This window comes from Chiloscyllium punctatum, chromosome 8 (assembly GCF_047496795.1).
Source record: "Chiloscyllium punctatum isolate Juve2018m chromosome 8, sChiPun1.3, whole genome shotgun sequence".
Lineage (NCBI taxonomy): Eukaryota > Metazoa > Chordata > Chondrichthyes > Orectolobiformes > Hemiscylliidae > Chiloscyllium > Chiloscyllium punctatum.
The window spans coordinates 77,304,737-77,324,398 of NC_092746.1; the positions used below are offsets into that span (position 1 = coordinate 77,304,737).

The window sequence follows — 19,662 nt, forward strand, 5'->3', positions numbered from 1 at the left end:
AAAGTGACATCTCAGCTCAGACAATGCATTAAAGGCGAGAGGTTGGAGTCTGTCTGTATTCCAACCTTGAGTCAGAGGGAAAGAAAGAGTGTGTGTATGTGCGTGCGAGAGAGAATAAGTATGTACTCACATGCACACCCTCACAGGCATGTACTCAATTACACTCACGCACACTGTCAAGTGTGCACACGCACACACGTCTATGGGGTGAATGTGCATTTGCAGATACTTTTTGAACAAAATAGAATGTATATAATCTGTAGGCAGAGTCAGATGTATAGCATGGAAACAGATCCTTCAGTCCAACTCATCGCGCCGACCAGATATCTTAACCTAATCTTAATCCATTTGCCAGCACTTGGCTCATATTCCTCTAAACCCTTCCTCTTCATATACCTAGCTAGATGCCTTTTAAAATGCTGTAATTGTACAAGCCTCCCCACTTCCTCTGGCAGCTTACTGCATATACATCCCATCCTCTGCCTGAAAATGTTGTCCCTTAGGTATCTTTTATATCTTTCCCCTTTCATCCTAAACCTATGCCCTCTAGTTCTGAACTACCCCTACCCCAGGGGACAGACCTTGTCTATTTATCCTATCCAGGCCCCTCATGATTTTATAAGCCTCTCTAAAGTCACCCCTCAGCCTCCAATGCTCCAAGCAGAACAGCCCCAGCCTGTTCAGCCTCTCCCTATAGCTCAAATCCTCCAACCCTGGCAATATCCTTGTAAATCTTTTCTGAACCCTTTCAAGTTTCACAACATCCTTCCAATAGGAAAGAGACCAGAATTGTATGGAATATTCCAAAAGTGGCCTAACCAATGTCCTGTACAGCCACAACATGACCTCCCAACTCCGATACTCAATGTTCTGACAAATAAAGGAAACATACCAAACACCTTCTTCACAATCCTTATGACATTTTATAAATTCTCATTTTGGAATTCGAACCAGTCTGACTTAAGGTTGGGACACAGACAGACTCTAATCTCACACTTTTAATGCACTGCTCGAGTGGAGATGTCACTTTTTTTGTAGATATTTTTATTGAAAAGAAAAACATGAGTTTTCTTTTACAAAATTAAGACAAAAAGTGTAACCACCTTACAGTATAATAACAGCATCAACATAACATTAAGAAAACTAACTACTAATCTACTCTACAAACCACCAAATACAAAATAAGATATAAGAAAGAAGACTCTCTATATAAAAAATACACCACAGTATTGTACATTACTAATCATGAAAAAGGTAAATAAATAAATATGCATTCAAAATAAAATTATACCAAGTCCTAACAAAACCCATATTTATATGGGATTCTTCCTCCCAGGGGCCCCCCGAACCAACAAACATCACCCTCCTGTCTAAACAAAGGCCAGAGACAGTATGGGCAATACATCTGCATTGGTGTAGTTCAAAAAGGGCCACCATGTATTATAAAATAATTCCTTTTATTGGTGCACCATATTCGTAAGGAAGTCCAGGGGAATATATTCCATAACCATCCTATGCAAATTTGAAAGTGCAGAGGGAACTTTCCAATACCCAACGTACTAAAATATTTTCCTCGCACAAAAGGAAAGGATAGTAAATAGTTTCTTCCCATATGCATCTAGAGAAGGAAAATTTGGAAAGCCCAAAAGGAGAGACACCGGGTCCAACCTGATCTCCATTCCCAAAATCTTTGCCAAGGCATGCGCTACACTGTCCCAATGTCTACGAATCTTATGGCATGTCCACAAACAATGAGTGAGAGCACCAACTTCTATTTTACATTTTGGTCACATTAGGGATGCTTCAGCCTTGAACTTTGCAAGCCGCTCTGGTGCCATTTGAGCCCTATGAAGTATCTTCAATTGAATAGCCTGAGTTCTATTATAGATAGAGATCTTCCTGGCATTTTCCCAGATATCCTTCCACATCTCTAAGGAGATTTCCATCCCTAATTCTTGATCCAGTTTTACATAACCGTTCTATGTCCTTCGATACCTCATTACCTAGAGAGTACTGACCGAGGGTGCACCCATCGGCCGAAGAACTCTCCTTTCCATTTCTGATTTGTATGGATTAGTCATTAATGTGGTCCTTTTTTTGTATGAAGTCTCGTACTTGAAAATATCGAAAAAAGGTCCTTGCAGCCTGAACTTCTGACGCAACTGTTCAAAAGACATCATAACCTCCCCATCGAACAGATCTCCCAAACAGGAGATGCCTCTGGACTCCCAAGTTTTAAATCTAACATCAGTCAAGTCTGGCTGAAATCCCAATGTTCCCACTATAGGAGTAAAAGGGGAGAATTTTCTAAGTTACTCTCATCTTGTCGTATGACCTGCTGTGCTTTTCCAGTACCACTCCGATTTCCAACACCCTGGTTTCCAGCATCTGCAGTCCTCACTTTTGCCTGTCGTATCATCCTCCAAGCTTTGTTTGTATTTAGTACAATTGGGTTTCTACAATGATCCGTAATCACTCTTACCTTATCCATCAATGTATTATTTATGAGGGGGCATTTTGTTGGGGAAGCATCAATATCCAACCAAATTGATTGGGTCTCTTGTGATCCACAATCAGCCACATATGATAACAGAAAACTCAGTTGGTACTTCCTGAAATCCAGAAAATCTAGACCTTGTGGGAGCTGCGACTTATTTAATTTAATAAGAGGTTGTCTATAATTCCAAATAAAAGGAGCCAAGCCAACCATAAAGCTTACGAGCACCTATCTCGGCAATATCAAAGGAAGCATTCTCATGGGGTATAATAGGTGAGGGAGAATATTCATCTTGACCAAAGCTATTCTTCCTAGCCAGGATATTGGCAGATCTTCCCAGCGTTGGAGGTCCTGCCTTATTTTCTCCATTAAATGCACATAATTAGCTTTACATAGCTGACCAAATACCGGGGTAACAAAACTAACTAAATTGAGAAACCTCCCAGTTACTACCAAAAGGGGAAGCTGGATCCATCCGCAAGATTGGATATGCTGGTAAGACCTCCTAACGGCATAACCTCTGATTTCATAAAGTTAATTTTGTAACCTGAGAACATACCAAATAAGTTAATCGCTTGAATTAATTGGGGCACAGATATCGATGGAGCATTTAAGAAAAGGACATTGTTCGCATAAAGAATGATTTTATGCTTCCCTGATCCTACCTCCGGGGCCATTATATCAGGGTCAGTTTGGATAGCTTCCGCTAGTGGTTCAATCACTAGTGTAAATAGTATTGGTGAGAGAGGGCATCCTTGACAACCACTTCTATCTGATCTTATGCCGTTGGTAATCACCACTGCTTTCGGGTCGTGATATAATATTGTGACCCACTTGGTAAAGACCTCTCCAATGCCAAACTGTTCCATTGTATAAAAATGATATGGCCAGTTAACCCGATCGAATGCCTCCTCTGATGACTAATCCTGATATTGCTCCCTGCTGGCAGACTTGTGCCATGTTTAACACTCTTCGGATATTATTAGTAGATCTGCGACCCTTAATAAACCCAGTCTGATCCTCTTATAATAAATGGTAAGACTCTCCCCAGTCTTAATGCCAACACTTTTGAGAGAATTTTAAAGTTCACATTCAGTAAAGAGATAGGTCTGCACGAAGTAGAGTCATCTGGGGCTTTTCCTTTCTTAAGATAGAGAGATATTGGTTTCTCTCAGGGAGGGCGGGAGACTAACCTGACTATACTAATTCGTCTCTAAATTCTTCATAGAACTCGGCCTGAAATCAGTCTGGTCTGGGCGCTTTACCGCTCTGGAGCGGCCTCACCACTTAGTTAAGTTCCCGGGTTGTCCAGGGTGGGGTAGGGGCCTTCAAAAGCAACACCTGCTCTGAGATTTTTAAAACAAGACTCCATCTTCCTTGCTCTATCCTCACAGCTCTCCGACTTATACTCCAAAGTAGAACTTTCTAAAAGCTGCATTGATCTTTTTAGGATCAGATTTAATGGATGGGGGAGCCTTTTTCTTTCTGGCAAGGTATGCTAGATACTTGCCTGGCTTATCGCCATGTTCAAATAATCTCTGCTTCGCAAACAGTATCTCCCCTCTTTGCTATTTGAGTAAGTGTGGTATTCAAAGTAACCCGGAGGGCTGTATTCCGCTGTAATTTACTAATGGCCTATCAACATGTGCTGTCTCAGCTGCCTTCAGGTAAGCCTCGAGCAGGTGCTGTTGTTCTCCCTTTCGTCTTTTCCAGGTTGCAGAATCTGAGATAACCAAGCCATGCACATATGCCTTAGCAGGCTGCCACAGCACTGATGGGTTACTGGCCATACCTCAGTTGATGCCCCAGAAAGTTTTAAACTCCTGTGAGAAATATGCTATGAACGTACTATCCTTCAATAGGAAAGGGTCCACACGCCAATGTCAGGAACCCATCTTGTCATCACTAGTCTTGACCTCCATATACACTGCTGCGTGGTTGGAAATAGTTATATTCCCCATTTACAAGACAATATCGAATTCAGAAAGGCTGAGGGGACAAAAGTCATAATGATTCTGGTACGGCCCTTGTGTGGGTTAGAATAAAAAGTAAAATCTCTAACCTCAGGGTAAAGATATCTCCACACATCTACCAGCCCCAACTCCCTATTCAGATCAGCCAACTGCCTTGATTTCAGAGATATACCCGCACAGTTCCTAAGTATCCTGTCCACCTCGGGGTCGTTAATACAATTAAAATCTCCCCCTATAATTATGTGATGCAACCTGAGAGCCATCAACGAGGAGAGCGCATCTGTTACAAATTTAAAAGGATGTGCCGGGGGGCAATATACATTCACAATCCTGTACTCCTCTCCATACATTAGAGCTTTAAGCAATATATACTGTCCGGATTCATCTTTTATCTGGCTTAGCATTTGGAAGGGAAGAATCTGCTAGATAAGAGTGGTCACTCCCCTACTTTTTGAGCTAAAAGGTGAAAAGAACATCTGACCGAATCCTCCCTGCCGCAGCTTTGGATGCTCCTCATCAAGTAGATGTGCCTCCTGTAAAAGGGCTACATCAACCCTCTGCGTTTTAAGACTTGATATTATTGTTTTCCTTTTAATTGGCTAGTGGCTCCCTTTGACATTCCAGGTGCATCATTTAAATGGATGACTAGCCATGATCGCTCATAGAAGTCCAAGACTCCTAGGAGGAAGAACCCCACTCAAAAATCATTGAGTAAATACTGTAAACAATTCACATAAATTTAAAAATACAACCTTTAAAACAACTAAATCAAGACTCCTAGTAAAAACATAAGACATAAGACATAAAACTCCTGGAACTCCATACTAAACAGCAATGCAGTTGCACCTACACAAAATGTACAGTCATAGTTCCTTCCAGTAACACCTCCCAGCTAGAGTCTTGCCCTCAGCCCAGACATTACAAAGTAAGATAAAGAAATGCCAATGTTTTAATACAAAAATTAGATACGGGTAACCTCTGCAGGCAAGACCCCCGTGGGGGGGGGGGGGGGGGAGAGAACGAAAATAAGAGCCTGTTTGTTGCAAACTCCATGATCCTTTACCTTTAGTCATTTTAAAATGTATAAAACTGCTAAAACTTGATGCAGAATGACTGCAGCTGCTGGGGAAAAAGCTATTTGTAATGGTTTAAAAAGTGAGGGGAGGGTAAGTACCCCACTTTGCCTGGGTCCTGGGCAGAGCTCCCCCCCCCCCCCCCCCCCACCCCGATGTCACTTTTAAAAAAAAACTGATAAAAAGTTAAATTATCAAAGGACTGTGACTTGAAAGAAGTTCCGGGATTTACATATTAAATCAATCAAAACTTACATTCTCATTCTATATGATTAAAGACTTAACAGCAATCCAGGTTTGTTCAATACATCGCATCAGTTGTATTACATTTTGACCTCTTACCATAAATTCTGTGTCCTACGACCCTGCCACACCTGACAAAGGAGCAGTGCTCCAAAAGCTTATACTTTCAAATAAACCTGATGGATTATAACCTGGTGTTGTATGATTTTTAACTTCATCTAAATACTGTAGCTACAATATCAGGTTGGAGGTTAGGAATAATTCACCTCCTGACTCACCAAAGCCTGTCCACCATCTACAAGGCACAAGTCAGGAGTGTAATGGAATACTTCCCCACTTGCTTGGATGAGTGCAGCTCTGACAACACAGAAAAACTTGACACCAACCAGGACAATGCAACTCATTTAACTGACACCATATCAACAAATATTAATCTGTAATATCTTAGTGGCAGTAGTGTGCACCATTTAAGAGAGACCTACTGCTGATATTTACCAAGGATCCTTAGACAGCACCTTCCAGACAAGCAATCATTACCATCTAGAAGAGCAAAAGCAGCAGATGCATGAGATCATCACCTGAAAGTTTTCCTTTAAGCCACTCACCACTCTGACTTGGAAGTATATTGCCATTCTTTTGCTACCACTGGGTAAAACTCCTGGCACTCCATACTAAACAGCAATGCAGTTGCACTTACACAAAATGTACAGTCGTAGTTCAAGGCAATGGCTCACTGCTACCTTTTTTAGGAAGACCAGGAACAGGCAATAAACTGCTGGCCCAGCTAGCAAATCTCAAGTCCTCCAAATGAATTTAAAACATAACAGGTCTTTAGTTCCCTAAAGCTATTCTGGTGAATTCTGATGAATGATCAGGAATCTGTAATGTTGACCTGGATTTTTCAATAAGTCAGGGTAACTTTTGTAGCTCTTTAAAATGCCAGACAACCCCAATTTCAGGATTTCCAATTTTTGGGAATGCCTTTTCGGGATTGAACGCTGGTTCGGTCATGAAACTGACCAGGCGTGTCTTGGTCCATCACAAGTTTTAGAGTTGTGCCACTTTTTTCTTAAAAATAGTATGACCCCCATCGTACCTCAGAATGGTTGTGGGCCATAGTCTACAAGAAGGAACCTTTTGAAAGTTATGCCTCCGCCATATCTAATATACCCCCATCACTGCCATTGCTCCTCATGCCAGGCTGTGCCCTGGCTCATCCCCATGTCAAGCTGTAGCACACCTATACCCACTCACCACGATATACTTACAGAAAATGTCTCCTATGTGATAAAAGGATATATATAAAAGCTTATTAAAAATGTTAAATCCACTCATCATTTTCTACTTACTACACACCAGTAAAATTGCCGATCATCTGGACTATTAGTTGCAGAAAATAAGTCAAACAAAATTCCTGGGTCAAACATAACTCAAAGTTACATACTCATTGTGTTCAGCTCTCCAAGTTCAATTTGTCTGCGGGTTTTCACCACATCAAATGGTAAAGTCAATACAGCTGCAATCTGAAAGAGATGATCATATTGGCAACATACTACTGCATTCACGCCTATTTTCATACAACTGAACAAGCAAAGTTTTAAATTATTTTGAGAAAATAGATATCAGGTTGTGACTGGTTGTCTTCTTCATAGATAAAAGGGAAGCTGTTGGAAATAAATCTGCTGCAAGGTACATACTCTCATCCCTCTACATATCCCACACTTTAGCCACTATGAAATACTTTGAACAGGCAGAATAATGGCTTCACTGTGGCCTTTCTACCCTACAATAAGGTGGCTTTGTGCACCAAACAAAAGGGCATAGAAATCCAACCAGCCTCTCACTATAATTGTGAAGTATTATTGTCTAACAAGGTGGCAGGGTCACAAAGTGTGGTACGAACACAAAATTTGGATGGGTCATTTGTGCCTGGAGAATGCTCAGTTCCTAGGGTATCATTACATCAAAATGTCCCTCCTACCTATCTCATTGGAGAATGTAATGTAACACATTAGCACCTTCTATAAGATAGTGTAATGTAACATGTACTATTAAGAAGCTACAGGCCGGTTAGCCTGACCATGGTAAGATTTGAGAGTCCATTAATCAAGGATGAGATTGCAGTGTACTTAAAAGTGCGTGGTAAAAAGAGCTGAGTCAGCAGAGCTTCATCAAGGGGTCGTCATTGATGACAATGAAATTCTTTGAGCCAGTAACAAGCAAGTTAGACAAAGGAGAGCCAGCGCATGTGATCTGTTTGGATTTCCAAAAGGCCTTTGACAAGGTGCTGCACAGGAGACTGCTAAATAAGATAAGAGCCCCTGATGTTAGGGTCAAGAGACTGGGATGGATAGAAGATTGGCTGACTGTCAGAAGGCAGAGAGTGGAATAAAGGGATCATTTTCAGGATGGCAGGCAGTGACAAGTGAAGTTCTGCAGGAGTCCAAGTTGGAACCATAACCATATACATTAATCATCTGGACAAAAGAACTGAGGACACTGTTGCTATGTGAAGGGACGGGTAGTGTTGAGGAAGTGGGTGACTGCAGAAGGACTTGGACAGGTTAGGACAGCGGGCAAAGTAGTGACAGATATGACACAATATGGGTATTGTGAGATTATGCACTTTAGTAGGAAGAATAGAACCATAGACTATTTTCTAAAAAGGGAAAGGCTTCAAAATCTAAAGCACAAAAGGGACCTTAGTCCTAGTTCAGGACTCTCTTAAAGTTAGTATTTAGGTTTAGCTGGCAGTTAGAAAAGCAAATGCAATGTTGGCATTCATTTCAGGGCAGTTAGAATATAAGAGCAGAAATGGACTGCTAATGCTCTGGGTAGACCACATTTGGAATATTCTGAGCAGTATTAGCTCATTGTCTAAGGAAGGATATAGAGGGAGTCCACAGGAAGTTTACAACAATGATCCTGAGAATAGAGGGGATCTGGGTGGTGCTTGATGGAATTTAGAAGGATGAGGGTGGGGGGTATCTACTTGAAACTTACAGAATGCCTGGATAGAGTGGACATGGAGAAGATGTTTCCACTAGTCAGAGAGACCAGGACCAGAGGGCACAGCCTAGAGTGAACGGACAACCCAGGAATTTCTTAAGCCAGAATTTGTGGAACCCACTGCCACAGAAAGCTGCAGAGGCCAAGTCATTAAGTGTATTTAAGACAGAGATAGACAGGTTCTTGGTGTAAGGGGATCAAGGGTTATGGGAGAAGGAAGGAGAATGGGTTTCAAAAACATAGCCATGATCAAATGGTAGACCAGACGCAATGGACTGAAATGCCTAATTCTCCTCTTACGGTCTTATACATTTCCTCAAGATTGGCAGTAGTAGTACATCCAAGCATAACATAGTCAAGAAAATAAAGAAACAACCAGAAGCTTAACTGAAAGTTATTCTAGGGCAGGTGACAGTTAGATCTTTAGCCTTAAAACTAGTCCAAGGTCCAAATTACAAAATGTGTCTTTCCTCATATGGTGAATTCCATTTCAGGCATGCTATTCTTCAAACATGCTCCAAGGAAATTTTACCACACTATGTTTAGCACTGTAGATGTAACAGAATGCAGATTGCATCCAAACTACACAGTTTAAATTTTAAAATCTAATTGCAATCTTTACTCTTTCAACTCATTATTCCAATTATAAATATTCTGATAACTTGCTGATATACTGCAAAAACGATATCACACTTGGATTTGCAGCAACTTTGTAATGCGCTGAGAGATGCAATGTCAGAACTGTTTATATGTGAGCAACTATATTTAACCTCCTCAGCATTGTTTTGAAGATACAGAAGTTAAAACACAAGCTACATACCCCAACTTAGACCACCACACACTACAGAGTAATCTGACCTTTAAAAGGATGAAATTTGGTCAGCAGTTTTAACACTACCTTCTGGTATACGATGTTCAGTACCAATTTAAAATAAAAACAACAAGTTTTTTTTCTAGTTTAGTTAGGGATAGTTAAGTGGCAGCCAAGTACATAGATTTTGAGAAGATTTACTTCAAGGGTATTTGATTAGAAGTGTTTTCATTGGTGATGTTCAGAGCTGACCTTGAACAAAATTGAATACAATTTAGTAATCCCTGCAATATGACTTCTACTTGTAATGTGTGATGTAAGATACATTATTTATATGTATTTTAATATAATTTTAGAGGTTGGATTTTGAATAAGCGACATGAGAAATTACGTCGTGTTTGAGGGGGTTTAATAATTAACTTGTCAGTTTTTCTGAAGCCTTTTTAAAATAAAAACAGTATGAGAGAACCTTCTTGAAAGAACAATAGTAAATTGTTTATGTTGGGAGAGTTTTACAAGCAGACAGTAAAATATTGAAGAGCACGAACTTGCTTTCAATTAGAAGAATCTGGAGTTTTTGTGCTCAAAAGAACCACCCACAGCTTGTAAAGATTTTAGATTCAGTTCACAGAATATCTATTTGAAGTTGCTTATATGCAAGTTTCTTCAAGATAAAGGAGATGGTTTTGAAAAGTTAGGCAAATGATTATTGCAGCATACAGATTTTAGTTTTAAAACTCCAGACAAGAAGCATTTGTTTGAACCCCAAAGGGGTCATTCAAAGCTGAGAAAGTCTAAGCTCAATTATATGTCTATTGGAAGACGAGAAGACTATCAAACTTTCAAGATTGAAAGTTGAAAGAATCAATTCGGTAAAAGCAATAATTGTGTTAGAGAAAGGATTTAATTGTAGTGTTTGAATACAGTAAAAGATACAGTATTGAGATAAATGGCATATTGCACTTTTATTGTATTTGAAATCTTTCAAATGGACTCATATGTAAATCGCTTGGTTTATTCATTTTTATCTGGTTTTTGGATAATAAACTTGGATAATATTAAAACATGATCTGTAGTATTGCTTGCCTGTTTTCAATTAAAGGCTATGTTCTTAAATACAAGAAAAATGATCCAGCAAGTTAGACTTCAGTCTAGAATTGGAGTTCTCCAATTATAACATCAGCTGGGATCACAAATCTTGAATCTGATTCTGGTGCTATCTATAGAAAATCTTTATCATCCTGTAATGACATCACCAAGCAAACTATCATGAAGCAGAGAGTAAAATGCCCTCATTGTCCTTCATTTCCTATCATTTTACAATGCAATAAAAAGATGGGTCACACAAATGTGATGAAGGAAGCTATCGTATTAAAGTTAATTATTATGATGTTATGGAAAATCTTTATCGTGATAGGGAATTAGGTATTCCACAATATAAAAACTAATTTTACAGGCTAGAGGGGTTACTCAGCAATAATTATGAATTGGAAGACATTAAAAACTAATTTAGACCTCATTCATCAAGTTTTTTTATTTCGTGCATGGAGTGGGTTTAGCAGCAAATTTGAAGCAAACACTTTACGGACAGCAACGTCTTTATTTATGCACTAGCTTCACAACTGAAATTATGCCTAAATGGTGATAATTTTGCTGCCATTAAAATGGGAGAATCTAGGCCACTGGTCTTAAATGTTGTGCTTATGAATGATGAGACCATATCTATAAGATACAGTGCAATTTTACACATCCTGGTTCGGAATCTCAAACTTCAAATCAGCAATTTCAGCAGAAATACTAGATGAAGGGTGTAAAAAGATGCTTTTGCTATTTATAAAGAGCACTTACTTTTTTTTTGTATTTTTGCTGTGGACTGAAATGGAAAATGAAGTTTTGAAAGCGAATTATTGTGCAATGGATTGCTGCACTTTTTAAAGCCAGGTTACTAACACTTATTGCAAGTTGTCTTTATACTGCTGCTAGAAAAGGTTAATAACAGACAAACTTGCACTAGGGGTGTACAAAGAAAGATTTGGCCAACCATGAATAGCTGATTGGTCTGTGGAGTGGTAACCAGTTGTCGATGACAAAAGCTTTCTGCCTGCCAACTAACCCAAATAATCAAAAATAAATAAGTAACCAAAAATAAATACACGTGGCTGTGAATGATATGGTGAGGAACTTTGAAAGAAGGTGATGTCTCTTTCTCTCTCTCTGCACTAAACAAAAATCTAAATCCTGAAGAAAGCCCAGTTGTTTTTCTTTATCAGTTGCTGTAAACTAGGGCTTTTAACCATTTAAGAGACTTTGTAATTTTGTGAACCAGTGATTCTGTGCCTCCTACAATAAGGCAAAAATATATAGAGAAGACAGACTCATGAATAGCAGTGTTCTGACAAGCTGCAAGTTTAATTCAGTGAACGCTGTGGAAAGTGGTCCAATGAACTTCCTTCCAGTTTTTCCACTCCACCCACAACACCAAGGTCTCTGTCTGAATGTTTCTGAATGCGTGTGCAGGGGCATGTTTTATAAGGCAGTGAGCAATTTTAATGAGTAGAGATGTATGTTAATTGTTAAAATTGTTTACCTGTAGCTAGAATCTTCATTTGTAATAAATAATAATTCTTGTTAAGTACAGAAACCTGGTCCATGCTTTCTTCTAGAATTTCTAATAGACAGGCAAATTGGGGTACTGTGTAAACATTGATAAATCTTCTAACTTTTGCAATTATGCCAGGAATAGCAGAACTTTATTTCCGGTGTAATATCCCGGTGAGGTGTGACATTAGGGATTACAGCGGTTATGGTACACAAGCAAGCCAATGTTCACATATTCCTGGTGCCTAAACACATTAATTCATTCTCAGAATTCACAGAAAAGCAGAAAAAAGGGTTTTGGGATGAAAGATATACAATTCTGAAATATTTACACAAGAGATTGAAAAAGATTGTGCTGAAATACGGTAATGGCACAGTAGATTTCCATAGATAAAATGGAACAATTATGATCAAGTAATGATACTATGGACAACCTCTCAAACAACTTCAGTGTTCAGATTGACATTTTCCATAAACATCTTTTCAGGATAACTCAGGTTTTCAAATTTCAAGAACAACATGCTAAAAGAAAATACCAAAACGCTTAAGTATTTCAATACAAAATTTAGCTGATAATTCTCTGAAGTATTAAATGGGCATGGAAAATGTTTTATAGGATGTTATATTTTGTTATAGTTATTTATTATTTTAAATTTGTATATAATAAATATTTATGTAAAGAGCAAATTTAATATTAACCACATTGCAAGAAAATCATGACCTTTAAAATGTTGAATTGTAAATAATTACAAAGACTTTGTTAGTACAGATTTATGGAGAAAAACATTTGGTTTCAACAGGTCATCTAAAATGACCAATTGTACCCTTCACTTAATATTTACATAACTGGAATCAGACTTACTGCGCCTGATGTTGCTCCTGAGGAAAAACTGATCGTTAATGTAGGTTCATTCTTATTGTATTTCTTGCATAACTGGCTCTTCATCAGCTCATAATTAAACCAGTAAATTGCTGTGGGGGGACACAGTTGTATTAAAACTATTGCAAAGCTCACCATTTCCAGGCAACACACCTTCTCGTTACAAACCAATCACACCCCCAACAAAGTGCACGCAGACTAATGTGGAAATCCATCAGTTATTTTTGATTCAGCAACTGTTTTCTTTACAAGCATCTGCTCAATATAATTTAATTGCCAAGGAGAAATGAAAACATTGTGCAGTGACATTTGTAAATGGCCAACATTTCATTCTTACACTACATTACTGATCTAGTAACTTATAGTAAGCACCTCAGCAAACACAAGCAATGCTGTCATTTGTCTCAATTAGAAATCAAGTGCACTTTTTCCTGATAAAATAGTAAAAGATCAGATTGAAAATGGATTTCATTAATAGGCCTCGAGTGATACTGTAGCTAAGTCAAAGTTAGAGCAATTAGAGGCAAGGCACAGAACAGAAATGAGATTCTGCACAGAAAGAAAAATAATAAGCATGTACACTTCTTTCCAAAGTAACCTCAAGTGCGAGATCATACCTGATAAATGAAATGTGCCGAAAACACTGCCACCATATTGTGTATAGCTAATTGCATGGACTACCTGGACCATACGGTATATAACAAGTCTAACTGAGATCCAATATACAGGATTAAGAGATGTTGCTATTAATTTTAATTGAAGACAATTTATTGCAAAAGAAGGAAAAAAGAAAGAGAAAGTTAGACTTTCCTGTCCATGACTGACTCGTAACCCTGATCTTTTGTGGCTACTGCAGTCAATATTGCGGCTAGACCCTCCCAACCGTATGCCACTGTGACAGTACCTCTGATAGGTCTTTCCTGCTGCTGAGACAGGACATACCTGGGGATGGCTAGATATTAATTTTAAGCTACGATTCAGTGTGAATGCCAGTCAGGTTATTACTTAATCAGACAGTGGGATAGCTCTCCCAATTTCCCACAAGTCCTCAAATGCTAGCATGGAGAACTTTACAGGATCAAAAGGGCTGTGTGCATCACCACATTAATTCCAGTTCTTTGGTCAATGCTGACTGCTCAGTCTGGTTTCATATCTTTTATCAGACTTTGTAGTGATGAGGTGGAACGGAGTAGGTTACTAGACTATTTCAGAGGGCATTTATGGCTCAACTATGTTGCTGTGAATCTAGAATCAGAGATGTACAACATGAAACAGATCTCTTGCCCCAACTCATACATGCCAACCAGATATTCTAACCTAATGTAGTCCCATTTGCCAGCATTTGGCTCATATTGCTCTTAAACCCTTCCTATTCATTTGCCACTCCAGATGTTTTTAAAATGTTGTAATTGTACCAGCCTCCACCACTTTCTCTGGCAGCTCATTCCATACATGCATTAGCCTCGGTGTGAAAAGGTTGCCCCTTCTGTCCCTTTTAAATCTTTTCCCCTCTCAACTTGTGCCCTCTAGTTTTGAACTCCCCCACCCTGTCAAAAAGACCTTTGCTATTCACCCTATCCATGCCCCTCATGATTTTATAAATTTCTATTAGGTCACCCATCAGCCTCAAATGCTCCAGGGAAAATAGCTCCAAACTATTCAGCTTCTCCCTGGAGCTGAAACCTTCCAAACTTGGCAATACGCTTATAAATCTTTTCTGAACTCTTTCAAGTCTCACAACATCATTCTATAGTAGGGAGACCAGAATTGCATGCAGTATTCAGTTCGTGGCCTCACCAATGTCCTGTACAGCTACAACATGACCTCCCAACTTCTATACTCAATGAGTAGGCCGACCAGGTGAGGATAATAGATATTCCCTCTCTGTAAGATATTAGTGGACTAGATGGAATTTTATGGCAATTGTCAATGGCTTCTATTGTCATCACTAGACCAGCATTTTAAATCCAGATTTATGAATCAAACTCAAATTTAACCATTTGCCATGGTGGGATCAAATTTATGTCCAAAGAGCTTTAGCCTCAGCCTCTAGACTATTAGCAAAGTGACTGGAATACAACTTCATTACCTCCCCAGACACCATTGCCCCTCTACTTCATACAAGTCAATTTAAAGCTTGCACACTGTTCACAATAAATCCGTAGCATGCTCCTACATTAGTGAACAACCAAATCTCAAATTAACTACATCAAAAGGTCAAAGAAAATCAAGCTCTTTGTTATCCACATTAAGAATAGCAAAAAAGTTACTGTAATTAAACTTAAATGGCTGACTATAATTAATACTAAATACATTCAAAATTAAATAAACTTGTCTGTCGAGTAGCGTTCGAAGGGCATGAATATTTGTATAAATGTCACCACCTAGCAAAGACAAAAGGATTGTGTAATAGTACATATCCCCGTGCAACTAAGATAGAACAAAGTCCTCTGTTCAATCGTGTGCCTCATTACCTTTACCCAAGTTTTGGATGCACATAAATGCTGGTTTGTGGATCTGAGAGATAGCTCGGATACAGGAATGATTAATAATACTTAATCCAAGTAGTGTATTTAGTTTATATGGAGGGCATCCTATGTCTGTTATATCACAATTTATCAAACATCCCTCCACATATCCATGTTATCTGTGAGGAAATGCTCATCTAAATCCACAGCTTAAGATTTTGGGAGAGGTACATCATGTGTGTGTCATGTACATATGTGCCTGTTTGTCACATGTATAACAGAAAAGGTGGAGTATGGTGGAAACAACCAGGCCCAGAATGATTGTGAGGACGTATGAACACTTTCAACTTCTATTTGGTTACTTTATTGGTGAAAAAATAATTAACAAATATTCTTAATAGAGTAAATTGTTGGGATAGATTGCAAAAAATAGATGTGGAAGCATCAAGCTTGATAAACGACTTTTCTCATCCCAACTCTTTCTTACATTGTACAAAGTCATGCTACCAAATAGCAGTAAAACAGTCCCTCAGGGCAAAGAAAATCACTTCCCCTCAATAACCAGAATTCATACCCATTATCCTTAATTAAGGTGGTTTGTGGATGGTTGATTATGTTTGTTCCAATTGTAATTTGTCTTTGTTTACCATTTATATTTCTTGCAACAGAAAGGAATATCCATTTCTACAACAATAATTTAAACAAATTAATTTGAAAGATTATATTTGTAACAAAAACCTTTGTATTGAGTACCAAAACAACTTTAGAGGCACAAAAAAATAGGAGGAGTAGGCCATTTGTCCTTTCAGGCCTGTACTGCCATTCAAAATCAAGTCTTATCTTCCAATTCATTACCCTGTTCTGCTTTCTTCCCATATCCCTTGACCACTTTAGCCCTTACTGCCATATCTAACTCCTTGAAAATTCAATGTTTTGACCTCAACTATATTCTCTAGCAGAGAATTTCACAGGCATAACCCATAATGTTAGATTGTGACCTCAGGTTATGTACTCCCCCCTTCTGTGTTTATCCTCTTGTCCTGTTAGGATTTTACGGGTTTTAATTTGATTTTCCTTCATTCTTCTAAACACCAGTAAATATTAACCTCTCCAGTCTCTCTTCTTCCATCAGTCCTGCCATTACAATTACTTAAAAGGACACAGTCAATTTCCTGCTGTTTTATTTCTTTTTATCAAAAGACAAAAAAGATTACTAATAGGATTGAAAAAATTTTTTAAAAATGAAAACAATTTATTTCTTCCACGTCTGAATGTACTATTTTTTAGATAAGATTCTAATTAATCAAGGCAATTACAGGTCTAAGTAATTTAATACTTAAACTCAAATACCATAACAAAGTCAAAGGCGATATCTTTTACTGTATTAGTCCCTTTGTGTTTAAATAGTAGCCAAAATAAATCAACCAGCATGGATTATGCTGATTTTTTTGGCTTCAAAAAGCCAAACTTTCTTAGTGACTTAGTCAACATTTATTTCTCAACCAATATCACCATAATAGATTTTTGAACACTTATTTAAGTTTGTTTGTGGGACCTTGCTGTAATTGCTATTGTTATTCTAGCAGAATGCAATTGTCTGTGAGGGATCAAAGCTCTAAATGCAAAGGCTTGGTTTTTCATATATTATGACAAAATTATAATTATAATCTGCATATTCAAAGCTATGAAAGTTTAGGAAACCTCAAATTTCAGTTGCAGAAATTTTATACTCTGATCATGCCTTCGCCCAAGCACTACCTTCATTAAATGCCTTTTTGGTCAGCCAGAAGGCATTATTTCATCTCCTCCATGGTTTTATTGCTAACGTACGTCATTGCAAGGAGTGCGGCTAAGAAATCAATGAATGCAAGAGGGCATGGTGAGAATCAGGATCATACAACATAGACACAGAAGTATAAGAAATAGATTCAAGAAATGCATTTTCTAGTCTTTAAAGGCATTAATAGGTACAGGGAGAGAATTGGACTCTGGCATTGAAGTAAAGGATGAGGTATGATTTTACCAAATGGCAGGACAGACCCAAAGGGCCGAATGGCCAAATTCTGTTTCTTGTTTCTATATTAATCACATGGTACAGAAGAGGCCCTTCAGCACAGCAAGGCTGCACCAACAAAAGCTACAAGAAATCTACACTACTTCCACTTTTCAGCACTTGGCCTACAGCCTTGAATGCTAGGACATTTCAAGTGCTCATGTAAGTACTTTGCAAAGGTTGTGAGGTTACCCACCTCAACTCCTTTCCAGACAATACATTCCAGATTCCCACTACCCCGGGTGAAAAATGTTTTCGTTAAATCCCCTCTAAACCTCCTGCCTTTCATCTTAAAATTGTGCCATATTACTGACCCTTCAAATAGGGGGAACAACTGCCTTCTATCCAGCCTGTCCATGCACTTCAATTTGGTACCGTCTCAACCTTCTCTGCTCTAAATCAAACAAACTGAACTTATCCAGCCTCTCTTAGCTCTTGCAATGGGCATGGTACCTGAAAATAATTTGTGCATGCAGCCAGCAAGCCCACGCTATCAAATGAATGTGTACCCACTGGGATAGGAAGAGTCAAAAACTAAGGCAGCCAACACCTTTTAAAGGTGAAGTGCTTTCAGACAAAGATTATAGAACAAGCGAAAGAAGAAAACGGCCGAAGGAGCAGACATCAAAGTTCTCTAATAAGTTTCTGAAGGTTTGGAACAGGCAAAGTGGGGATAGACTGTTGTGTAAGTCAACGGCAAGACCACAAAAAACATAGCTACAACATAAGGAAAGAGATTTAATTCTTTAACCAAACTTGGTTTAGATGAGAAAATTGCTGAATTACGTTTAAGGCAAATTTCCAATCAACTACTTTATAACAGATTTTACCTGAAGCATTAATTCTTGGAACAGTCGGTAGTCACAAATGGCTTTCATTAGACTAACCTGAGAATGGCACATCTCTGAGCACTGTGGGTCCCCAGCCCCTCCAGAGAGAAAGCCATCCATCTTGTGCTACTGCGATCTTAACAACACGACCCAGTTCTCTATACGTCAGCTTACGAGACTGGCTTTTTGTTCTGATTAGCTCCAAGGGACTTATAACAGTTACTGCACCCACTGAAATACAAGTAAGCACAAAGATTAGGAAAATTCAATCATTATATTATATAAAATCAGGAGTATTAAAAAGGCAAAGTTGTCATAATCCCAAAGGACCACAGGGCAGCTGTCTTAGAGAGATTTGAAACCACTGATTATAAGACAATTACTATTATTTTACTGTTTCCACCCTAGTTTTTGTGTTAATTAGAGTTAAGCAGTACTATTACTTTACATACAAATTGTCAAGTATTAGGTAGCGTTCCTATATAAGTATACAGAATTGATTTAAGTTTATGTGTACGTTGGTTTTAACACTGGGGGATACAGTTGAATTAAAGAAATGAATGTGCAAATAATGGGATAGAATGTAACCATAAAATATTACATCTAATAGAAATGTAGCACGTGTCAGAAACAGCACTATTAAAAAATGTTATTTCCTACTGAAGTAGATATAGAAAAAAAAATTAAAAGCACCTGATTTTACAGCAAAATCAAATTGAAACTTTAAATGTTTCAATACAGAGTCATAGAGATGTACAGCACGGAAACAGGCCCTTCGGTCCAACCCATTCATGCCGATCAGATATTCCAACCCGATATAGTCCCAACCTGCCAGCACCCGGCCCATGTCCCTCCAAACCCTTCCTATTCATATACCCATCCAAATGCCTTTTAAATGTTGCAATTGCACTAGCCTCCACCACTTCCTCTGGCAGCCTCATGATTTTATAAATCTCTTTAAGGTCACCCATCAGCCTCCGACACTCCAGAGAAACAGCCCTAGACTTATATCACGATACTTTATGTCAAGCTGAAGTATATACTTTGTAAATGCAACAGATGCTTTTGATGCATCAGTTAGGACAAATAACCTTCAGTCTGTCATGGTTAAATGATTCAGAAACCCCTCTTTTTTGAGATGGTCCCCAATTCAAACAAAGATCAAGTCCAGATGGGGTGGTTAAACAAATTCCCTGATTGTTTCACGAGACTTCTGATAAAGTACCC

The 19,662-nt window shown here is 38.5% G+C and overlaps 1 protein-coding gene across 4 annotated transcripts in view; it reads right to left on the reverse strand.

Annotated features, from left to right (window-relative positions):
- LOC140480674 (mitochondrial glutathione transporter SLC25A40-like) overlaps positions 1-19,662 on the reverse strand; it is a 65,649-nt gene that overhangs the window by 4,219 nt on the left and 41,768 nt on the right. For 3 of the 4 annotated variants that reach the window (XM_072575860.1, XM_072575858.1, XM_072575859.1), the window contains 3 exons: positions 18,493-18,666; positions 13,067-13,176; positions 7,231-7,309 (listed from right to left, as the gene is read on the reverse strand). In XM_072575860.1, the coding sequence (XP_072431961.1) occupies positions 7,231-7,309; positions 13,067-13,176; positions 18,493-18,666 (363 nt within the window). The remainder of the gene's footprint in view (positions 1-7,230; positions 7,310-13,066; positions 13,177-18,492; positions 18,667-19,662) is intronic. The other variant, XM_072575861.1, reaches the window with a different exon arrangement.